General features: G+C 41.5%; 3 protein-coding genes across 4 annotated transcripts in view; 2 read left to right on the top strand and 1 right to left on the bottom strand.

The window, feature by feature from the left end:
* The window catches only part of SCPEP1 (serine carboxypeptidase 1), a 15,828-nt gene extending 12,195 nt beyond the window's left edge, over positions 1-3,633 (bottom strand). For both annotated transcript variants that reach the window (XM_026861052.1, XM_026861053.1), the window contains exon 1: positions 3,304-3,633. The gene's annotated coding sequence lies outside the window, so the exon portion shown is untranslated. The remainder of the gene's footprint in view (positions 1-3,303) is intronic.
* Positions 425-5,413, top strand: COIL (coilin). Its single transcript, XM_026861051.1, has 6 exons — positions 425-1,527; positions 1,862-1,948; positions 2,997-3,044; positions 3,654-3,729; positions 4,438-4,526; positions 5,022-5,413. The coding sequence occupies exons 1-6, from the start codon at positions 541-543 to the stop codon at positions 5,109-5,111; spliced, it is 1,377 nt and encodes a 458-aa protein (XP_026716852.1). The 5' UTR covers positions 425-540; the 3' UTR covers positions 5,112-5,413.
* Positions 5,414-9,523: 4,110 nt separating this feature from the next.
* The window catches only part of LOC113486950 (E3 ubiquitin/ISG15 ligase TRIM25-like), an 8,811-nt gene continuing 7,919 nt past the window's right edge, over positions 9,524-10,415 (top strand). Inside the window, exon 1 of the mRNA XM_026861296.1 lies at positions 9,524-9,537. Coding sequence (XP_026717097.1) covers positions 9,524-9,537 — 14 coding nt within the window. The remainder of the gene's footprint in view (positions 9,538-10,415) is intronic.

Here is a 10,415-nt window from a genome sequence, read left to right as displayed (position 1 = left end):
AGAGCCTGCGGTGCCCGAGAAACCCCGGCGTGTCGGAAAGAGGCCGGACTAGATGGTCTTTAAGGTTTTTTCCAACCTAGATGATTCTGTGAGGGAGCCGAGGGGTGGGAAGTCTCCCGCGGCCGGCCCCGAGCACCCACACCGCCCGAGCGGGCGTTTTTATTCGAAAGACCTCCCTGAGGCCGTGAGCCTTGGGCCAGGGTAGCAGCTCCTGCTTAGGAACTGTCCCCTTGGCAGCTGGAGCATCCCAAAAGATAAGCAGACCTGAGCTGCTCGTGCATAGGAAGAAAAGTGTTAATTTTGCTCAACAGCGGCTTTTGTTTGGCTCTTTTTGACAGAGTAAAATTAGAAGAGATAGCAGAAGATGATTATGAAGAGGTGGATGATGGCTTCTCTTATACACCAAAAGAAGACAGAAAAAAGCACAGACAAAAGCAGGAAGAATTCTCTAGAAATGAAGACGACAGGCATAAAAGGGAAAAGAAAAAGAATAAACATAATCCTGAGTATTCCTCTTGTAGGGAAGAGACCTCTGTAGATATGCAGGACTCTCAAAAAAGGTACAAGAAAAGAAAAAGAAAGGAAGAAGTTTCTGGAGGAAATAGACTCACAGAAGGTAAGGAAGAGAGCTCTACTGACCAATCTAAAAAGCTTAAAAAATTGAAGAGGGAGAAACAGTTGGCAACAAAAAAGAAGGATGAAAAGCAGACAAGGGCCGTTGCAGCAAAGATGGATTTAGAACAAGCAAATGCGAGCTCTTCTCTGAATTCTGGTAAAACTAACAACAAAAAAATCATAACACAGTCCAGTAGAAAGAGGGTTGGAGCTTCAGATTCCTCCAGTGTGTCATCTGACAGTGACAGCAGTGAACTAAACATAAAGCAAAATAAATCTTCCCGTAAACCTGTGGTGGCAACACTTCCCAAAGACAAGTCCCAAGGTGTTACAAATTCTGATGGGAAAACTGTTGTTTCTAATAAAGTGGCTGTAAAGTCTAATGCTGAAAATTCCAATAAGACTGCAGTTAGTAAAAATGCTAAAAAATCCCAGTCCTCCAGTTCAGATTCTGACTCGAGTACAGAGGATGAGAAAGCAGCAACAGCACAAGACAATGCTGCAAAGGAAAAGTCACCACCTAACAACGGGGCAGCTGTAAAATCCAGTACCATCAAGGCTCCCAAAGCAAAGACCTCCTCTTCAGAGTCTGATAGTTCAGATTCAGAAACACTTGTTATTAAAAAACCCACAGCAAATTCTGGACTGAGTAATTCCATAGTAAGAAACTGCACTAAACAGTTGCCAACCAGCATTCAAGAACCACTTGCCAGCCCTGGTCGTGGAAGAGGGCGTGGAATGGGAGAGGGTAACTTTTGGAGAGGACCTAGGGGCCGTGGGTTCCGTGGGATGATGAGGGGCCAAGGCCATGGGAGAGGAGCAAATTCTGTCTTCTTCTATAACTACAGCAACGAAGGCCAGAAACAGAGGCAGTTAAATGAAACTGCGACAAACACTTCTGTTTTTGTCCAGGTGAGTGACTCAGTCATAGGTCACCTTTCTCTTGCAGCTTTAACTATAGCAAAAATTTACAGGATGAGAGTAATTTGTAAAAGCAGAAAAGACTAGTAGGATAAAGTTTGATGTTAACTTAGTAAATCTCATATTTACTGTATCTCTATTTAGCAGCCTGATGAAGTGTTTATGAAACAATATTTAAGTGATTGCACTGCGTATGTCAAAACAGAGCACTCGGATACAGACCTCACCCTTCTCAGAACTTCTTGCAGTCCATACAGCATAAACATTGTCTTCTGTTTTTATCAATACAGTAATTGAATCAGTGGGTTTACTCTTTGTTTCACAGAATCCTGTGGAGGTCCCCAAGAGAGACTATAGTGTGTTACCTCTTCTAGCTGCCCCACCACAAGTGGGAGAAAGAATTGCATTTAAGGTAAGGAACTTGTGAAATACTGAATGTTAGTGGGCTAAAATGGTTTAATTTGGGCCACTCTGCAGGAAACGCTACCAATAGCATAGTCCTGACAACGGAATGCTTACACTGAAGCACTTAATCTGACATTGTTCTGGGACCGTTATCCTAAAAGTATAAGAGTTAGGAAGTAGTCTTCATCCTACTTGTTCTTTCTTAAAAATTTTGTTTTAAACTCAAGCAAATGGCTCAGTGCATGTCTTGTCTAATGTTTGTAGGCATCTCTGAAGGCATTCACTCCTTTCTTGCTCTAACCTAGTATTTTCCCATACAACAGAAACCGTTACCCTTTCTGTTGTTGGATCTAAAAATTTCTTTTGTTGCGGTTTGACTCTGATTTTTACAGAGGTTTGGAGCATGTGCATAAATTAAATGCATTTCTTTAGACTTACTGTATTTGTATAATACGAAGAGATGTTGTCTCTGTTGTAATTTCAGTTTAAATTTCTGTGTACATTTGTACAGTGAGTCTTAGCTAGCACACAAATGAGCTCACAAATACCAGAATTTTCTAGTTGCTCCTTCACAAAGTCTCTCTACTACTGTGGACATATTTTCAAGGTTTATGTTTAAAAAAAAAATGCAAGAAAGAAGCATGTTACCCATCTACTTCCAACATGGCAGGAAAGTGAGCATTAAAATTAGATGCTATAAGAAGAAAAAAAAAAAATCTGTTGCTATTTCTCTCTATAGCATTGCTACAGTATTATTGCAAAATTTACCATACAAATGATTACACTTCACCACAAAATAAAGTAAATGAAAATGAAATCACTGCAGTTGAAGAGACTGGGATCCATCTCCCTGATCTCCTCTCGCAGCCTGACCTGAATGTAAATTCTCTGGAGCAGTGAGTCCTGGAAGACAACCTGGGACTGTGGTTAGCATCAGCAGCGGGAGGCTTGGTTTCTTGCACTTCCCTATTGCTGAATAAACTGTGTCTGAGTATAGATGGCATCCTCAGGGATCAGGAAAAGTTGTAATTTGTTATTTGTGTTCCTCTCAACAGCGCTTGGAACTAACTGAAAATTACAGTCCTGAAGTTTCAGACTATAAGGTACTGTTTTCCTTTTCTCCCTTAATTCACTCACACCACTATTACAGGTGAGGTAAGGCTGAAATATTTTGAGGTTGTGTAGTGGTTTTCTTATCCAGTTGACTCTGCAGGCTATTCCTGCTACAGTAGTAAAAATTAAAACTCTAGAACCCAAAACTAATTGAAAATTTGAAAGGTGTAACAGGTTGTGTTTTTTTTAAAAAATCCACAAGAATTATTAATGATCATTAATATTGTAGAGATGACACAAAATGCATACCTTCAAGTAGAAAAATGTAGCCGTATTCCAGTCTACTGCTGTTTGAAGTCAAGGCAAATTCTTGGAACTGGTGCCAGTAAAATTTTGTTGCTACCTGAAATAACTCGGTTTCTGGATACGTACTGATTTAGCCTACAAAGACATTGACAATTAATAACTTTGGTTTGTTGATGCCAGTAACTGCAGATTGCTGAGCTTTAATACTTTGCAGATTTCATACATAGAGATAGAAAAATTTGACAGATATACTTCCTCTAACTGTGATCAAGTACCACAGTGGTTGTAAATAAGGGATAGTTATCCAGTGCTTAATATATCTTCTCTGATTTTTTTCTTGTTGCTTTATGAAGGAGGGAAAAATAATCAGTTGGAATGCTGATAAAAAACAGATCGAGCTTGAGATCCTTTCGTCATCAGCAGGACAATGTACGTACCCTGGGATACTAAATGCTTGTTGTCATGTGCATCCCTTGGAAAGCAGCTAGTCCAGGGCACATTTCATGTTTCAGGAATATTTCCTTGTGTTCCTTCTCAACACACCCCTCCCATCCTCACTCCCTCTCCAAAGTCTATTTAAATGGAGAAGTTCTAACACTTGCTAGTTGTATTGAAGATGCTCATAGGTATTTACAGAATGAAACTTGTCCAGTCAGTGTGAGTAGTCAGTAACCCATCTCTACTGTGAATAAAATCATTGTAGAGACTTGCAGAGAAGATTTTAGATCATAAGGCCGTTATTTGCCATGTCAGTGAAGCTGCTCTCTTCAGTGGATGTAGAACTGAGTCCCTGCAATGACAAAGGGCACTTAAAGAGACTTAAAACTAGGAATGTTTCTGAAAGTGACTGTATACTGCAGTTACCATTTAAGCCAAAATTAATGAGTCATCATCTTATGAGCATGGTTCTCTAATTTAGGCAGCATGTTGTTGATTAACTTTTCATGCAGAGTTATATTAGATAATTACCCTCATTTTGATGTGTATTCAGTTCTACCTCAGATTTTTTGTTACATTTATGAACCCAAATACCCAACTAAAAACCCCCAAACCTGGGTTTGTTTAGCTTTCTAAATATGGTAAGCATTTAAACTTTTTTGTTTATGGTTAATGGAGTTGTTTGGGGTTTTTTTTAAGCTGCTAAAGAGCCAGGGAAGTTCGATCTGGTTTACCAGTCTGCAGATGGAGCAGAACTGATAGAGTATGCTGTTCCTCAAGATACAAAGGTACGTGGGTGTCCTGGTTTGCAGCCTGTTAAAAGTTTTGTGTTGCTGACACATGCCCTGCTTTGAGTCTGTTCATCTCTGTGAGATTCCCTTTATGGTAACACATCTGATTAAAATAAATAGAAGCAAAAATCATTGTTCCTTTCTAGCAAGAATTGTATGATTACCAGATAAGAATCACTTCTTGCATTTTATTCGATTGTTTAGGTTCAAAACCAGTCATCAAACTGTAACTTTTTGTCCTGACTAATACAATGAACAACAGCATGTCTAGAGAGTATCAGTTCTCACAAGGTTATTCATTGCATGCACTGTTTGTCTTACCTGTCTTTTTCCTCACCCAAGACTTTAGGCAGGTTGAGGTTCATGAAGATGGGTGAATTGCAGGAAGGATCTGTGATCTCTGTTCAAGTCTAGATGAAGCCTTATGTAGGAGAAACTGCATCTGCCTGTGTAGCTTGTACATGCTCAGTATTGTCTGTATTTTGTTTTCAGATAACTGAAAGTTGGGATGCGCTGATAGAGCCAAGACTGATTGTTGAGCCTCCAGTTAATGGATCCAGCATTGAAAATGGAGCAATCTAAGATGTGAACAGATGTAAATAATTGTATGGACTTGTTTTGTGAAATGCTGCCTTCTAGTTCTGAGGGCAGCAGATGCACTGGTAGATATCTTTAAGGATATCTTTAATAAATAGTTTTAAAAAGAAACTATGCCTAAAGAAAAAGAAACACTTTTTTTCTTGGGATATGTTTTTATGTAATAATGGAATACTTTATTATAGGAAGTCTTTAATATAGATCTGTTGGGGTTTTTTTCTTAATAGAATCTTAATAACAGTTTTTATATTCTACTGCTGCGAGCTGCAGAACTGGAATGGTTTGATCAAAAAAAAAAAACAACCTTGTACAGTCAGTAACTATTTAAATGTCTGAATTTAGCTAGAGCAACATAACTGCCACACAGAGGTAGCTTGCTGCAAGGATAAGTAAAGGGAACATTTAAAAATTAAATATTATTGATGGGCACATCTCTTCCTCTGCAGCTGCAGAGCATGATACAAATGCCATGCCCTTGCAGTTATTTACAGGGTTCATTGGAACATGTCAAGAAAAGCTTGTGGATTTCAAGCTCCTGTAGTTTTAAGAGGCAGATAAGTAGTATTGGTAACAGTCAACTTTGCCTAGAACCACTAGAATGTAACAAATCCCTGGCAAAATTGTGTACCAGTGAGTTAATCTGTGTAGGCTCTGAAGTGTTTTCGTTTGTTTTAAAGCAGATCCTTTTGCCGTTTAAGTGCTAAAGTTTCTGTACTGCTTTTTTCCTGCCCCAATAGCAGAATGGGTCACCAGGTGGTGGCAGTTCACTGACATCTCTGCTCATTATTAGCATAGAGGTGGCACCTCATTCCCATGTAGTACTTGCATGTGGGCAAGTCTTACAAGTTAAAAGATAATCCCTGTCCCAGGTAGTTGACTCTTAAACAGAAGACATGGGGGAAAAAAAAACCAAAAAACCCAACTAGATACAAACACCTGAAAAATTGTACATTGTCATTTAGCTAACATGTATGCTGACTAGTGCATGATTACATTAAAATATTGCACACCTCTGCATTATCCCCATTAAAATGTCTTGTTTGTGAAGGAATTATTTTTATGAGTAAAACTAATTTGTGTATTGCAGTTCTTTCATTACCGTTTTATGTTAACTTTTTTTTAGAGAAATGGACAGATTCATGCATGGATAATCTTGCAAATGGGACACTCTAGCAGAGTCATGCTGGGACAGTTGGGATTATTGGAGATTTTTTTTCTAAAGGAAATTCTTAATTTTGAATTCTTACGAAATTGCAAAGCTAAACGCAAGTATTTTGCTGTATTTTAGAGCAGGATTCACCTCTTGTTCTATTGCCTACAGAGCATTTTTGGCTACAATGGGTACAGAGACCCTCTGACTCATGATGGTTGAAAATAAATATACCCCTGAGATGTATATTACCCACTGTTAGAGTGGAACTACTGTTTCAGTGCACAATTTAAATGAAGTAAGTGCAGTTTGAGGGAGCTGGCTGACTGCCCTGCCTGTCACTCCCACCTGGGGAGCCAGGGCAGGGCTGGGGTGCTAAATGGATTAGAAATGTGGAATAAAACAGAATGTGCACGTGAAGGAGTGAGGAATGAGTAACAGAATGTGCACATTCCTGCTTGCTTTCTGTCCCTTGAGTTCTGCAGTTTCTTGCAAGCCCCTTTGCTAGGGCAGCCCCAGTTGTCAGTCATGGGGGTTCCTTGCCACCTTCCTCTATACAATTTAGGAAGATGGGGCAGCCCCAGTTGTCAGTCATTGCCACCTTCCTCTATACAATTTAGGAAGATGGGTTTGTTTAAAAATTCTGTTACAATTTTTAAACAAATTCTAGTCTCATGACTCAGAACAGGAGGATGTGTTTGAGCTAGCAAGCTCCAGTCACGCACACACAATGTGCTCTAGGCCTACGGGCACACTGAGCACCTGCATCTAGAGGCTGGCAGCCAGAACCTGCTGAACAGATCTTAAAGACCTGAAAGTTTGCTGCTGTGACTACAGACCTTGCAAAAATACATAGAGTCAGCATCAGCTCTTCAAGAATTTGGGGGGTTTTATAACTTTGATTGGAGAATCATACCTACTTAAACCACTTTGAATATTAGATCAAGAAAAGTCAGAGTATCAGAATACCTGTCTTCATGTTTGCTCAGCCAGCATACATGAGTTAACAATTTATACTGCTGTGCCTCTAACTTCCTGCTCAGATGCTGAGTGGCACTTTCAGTCAGCAAAATATGAGCAAAGAGTTAGATTTACTTCAGGACCACATGAAGTTCTCAAGTAATTGCAAGGAATCAAAGAGAGCAGTAACTTCTGTAGCTGTTTAAATGGTAAAATTCTTCAGTAATTTTTGTTAATGTTAAACATTGTTGGCTTTTAGACAGCAGGAGTGGTTGGGCTTACTCAAAATAGAATTTCAAGCCCTCTTTGACAACAGTGAATTTAAGTGGCTCATCTGAGTTCTGAACATCTGGTGTTCTGCTCCAGAAGCAAAAGCCACAACTTTATATTTGCATACCTTTGTCTGCATCAGTTGATACAAGGTGAGTGCTGCAAAAAATACCGTGAAGGTAATGAAGGTGAAAGATGATGGTGACTTAGTCCAGATAAGCCCAGGAAGAAGTGCTTCGTTCACCTATAGAAAAATAAGAAACAAACATGAATAGCTGCTCTTTGGTCACGTCTCTGGTAACACGCTCACCACAGCTCTGTAAGAATGTTCTCTGCAGTAGCTGGTAACTGCCCAGGTACCCCCAGGCGTTCACAGTTACAAAGCCCTGATCTGCATATCCCAACAAAACAAAGGGAAGTCATGCTCATCTCCAAGAAACAATTCCACCCTCAAGCAGATTGCATCCTTAATCCCTGAACTTTTCCTCCTCTGTCAAAGCCACGGCAGCTCCGAACAGCTTCTGTTGTCCTGTCTGCACCATCACTAAGCAGTGTATCCCAGCCCATGACAGCCTCTCTATAGTTCATCCTGAAGGAGTGTTACTAGACTGGAGCAGACTGTTGATGTAGGCAGAAGTCAACACTATCTGCATAATGTAGTTTTACAATGACCATTCAGATTTAGTCTTCCAAAATAACCGGCTAGGAATTTCTTTCGGAGCACTGATTGTAGCAGACAAGCCACCATTGCCTCTTTTGAGTGCTTTACTCGATTCCTGATGTCATGCATTGGTTACAACCACTGTGTCACCGAAAACCGGGATAAAAACTTACCGACACCAATGTGATGTAGATAAGCAGACGCTTGTTTATTAACGGCTGGGTGTGCAGGGGAGTTGTCTCACCAACAACGCACACCAGGCACCAGAATTATACATCTTACGTAAAATTTACTCATTAAGTATTCATACATAGTCATCTAATTTCATGTAAATCATCAACGTACTCTCCTCCTATTTCCGACTATGCGCAGTGAAAGCTAGAAATGTCTAGAAATGGTTCTGGGGTGTAACGTGAGTAGGCGGTCCATGAGTCGGTGGTCAGAATTACCTTCTGCTTAAATTGACGGTTTCTTGGCAGGTACTTGCAGGTTGTTACGGTCACTTCCCTCAGCTCCCATTAATCCTAGACCTTGACAACTACTTGCGTTCTTCTAGTCCTATGTATGCGTGATAAATCATTTTACAAATCATCTTGTGCTTTGTTACTTACATCCTAACTGTTTCTACTAGCTAATTATGACCACTCCCTTCAGCCTTGGTACAGGACTGTACAGGGGATTTAAAGTAGCAGTCAGTTGCTGGTACAAAATGCAATAAATGTGAACAAATTATTTTACTAAAATACCTCTTAATACTATGCTCATATTAAAACCAAACATAACCATTTCAGTTGATAGCAAAATCAGTAACAACTGCACTGGATGTGACCCGGGTGGATGATTATCAGTAACAGGTTATTAAATAGGCCAAAGCCCGTACACAAGCTTGTTTTAACTATTTAGTGAAAGACAGTCATGTAGATAATAACTAATGCATGCATTGCAAGGAAAGCAATTTGACCTGTCATATTTCTTCTCTGTGGGTTCATGTCACGATGCGTCAGGGAAGATGTCCAGTGTAGTGGGAGGGACTCAGGGCAGCTGAGAGCAAGCTCCAAGGAGGCCGTTCAATTTTCCTGACTACATACCTGTTTCATGCATAGTGTTTTGTGATACGCAGGGAGGATTGGCCTCAAGTTGTCTCAAGCCAACAAGCATGACTTTACAAAAACGGGGAGTGAGACCGCCGTTGTCACTCCAGAGATTTTTCCCCTGTACATACTGGGGCCCCTTCTGGTACCTTGTTTGGATATCTTACCCACTAGTGTTGGGTTTACTTCATTCTCTGGTTGTTTTAACTTCCCCTTTATGGGTGCTTCCCATGGCTGCTCAGGCTTTTGACTGCAGTGCTACGCCATGAGCGCTTTCTGGTAGATGAATAGAGTGACAGAGGCATTTCTTCTGCACTGCTGGGGCCTCACTATCACCCACAGGTTGACTGTTGGGCCTCTGCCCAGCTCTGCAGTCTAGCAAAAAAACATTTGCCCATCTTCAGCGGCTGTGGGTCTGGAGTCATCTCCCACACGTGAACATATTTGGAAGTTTCTGAGGCCTGATGGCAACACAGAAATCCCACAATTGCCTGCTAATACCATTAAAAGGAGTAGCAACAGTTTTCCACGCTCGGTGTCCTTTGGCCACTGGAAATGCAGACGGGTGCAGGCGGCTGCTTCTGCTGCAGAGCACCAGGCTCTGTCTGAATCCTTGGGGGGTCATAGATTTGTGTCAGGCTGCTCCATTTCATCCACACTGCCAGCGTGAGGGTACGACGTGTGGAAGTACAGAGGGCACAGAGGAAGCTCCTGGGACACCAGCAGACAGGGCCAAAGAGGAACAGGAAGAGGCCGCTGGAAGAATTTGGAGTCCAGTTAGTTACAACAGGAGCAGCTGAACACATTGTGCATCCAGTGGTTCTGTTAGAAACTGTGATTATTCAACCATTAAGACTGTGGAAAAGAATGAGGCAGTATTTTCTACTGAGATGGTTTCTACATTCCACATGAGTAATCCGTGTTAAGCTTTAAAAACACTGGATCGACAACAGCTTGTTTGCTCCTCGGCAGCCCAGGTGACAGGCAGCTCTGCGGAAGGCCGAGGTCGGGGTTCCCACGTTGGCCCGGCCCCAAGCACACGCGTGCGGGCAGCGCTGCCCCAGGCAGGCGGCTGCCGGACCGCAGAGTTCTTTGGAGAAAGAACTTCGTCCAGGCCGGGCCGGGAGCGGGGCGGCCGGGAGGCAGCGCTCCCCCCG

The sequence above is a fragment of the Athene cunicularia genome, assembly GCF_003259725.1.
Source record: "Athene cunicularia isolate RWA chromosome 18 unlocalized genomic scaffold, athCun1 chr18_part1, whole genome shotgun sequence".
Lineage (NCBI taxonomy): Eukaryota > Metazoa > Chordata > Aves > Strigiformes > Strigidae > Athene > Athene cunicularia.
This window is presented reverse-complemented; position numbering and strand designations above follow the sequence as displayed.

Excerpts from the sequence above, each read along its gene's own strand:
- COIL (XM_026861051.1), top strand. The coding sequence starts at position 541 with ATGCAGGACTCTCAAAAAAGGTACAAGAAAAGAAAAAGAAAGGAAGAA. Across the intron at positions 3,045-3,653 it reads CTGAAGTTTCAGACTATAAG|GAGGGAAAAATAATCAGTTG; the intron begins GTACTGTTTTCC and ends TGCTTTATGAAG. Across the intron at positions 3,730-4,437 it reads TTCGTCATCAGCAGGACAAT|CTGCTAAAGAGCCAGGGAAG; the intron begins GTACGTACCCTG and ends GTTTTTTTTAAG.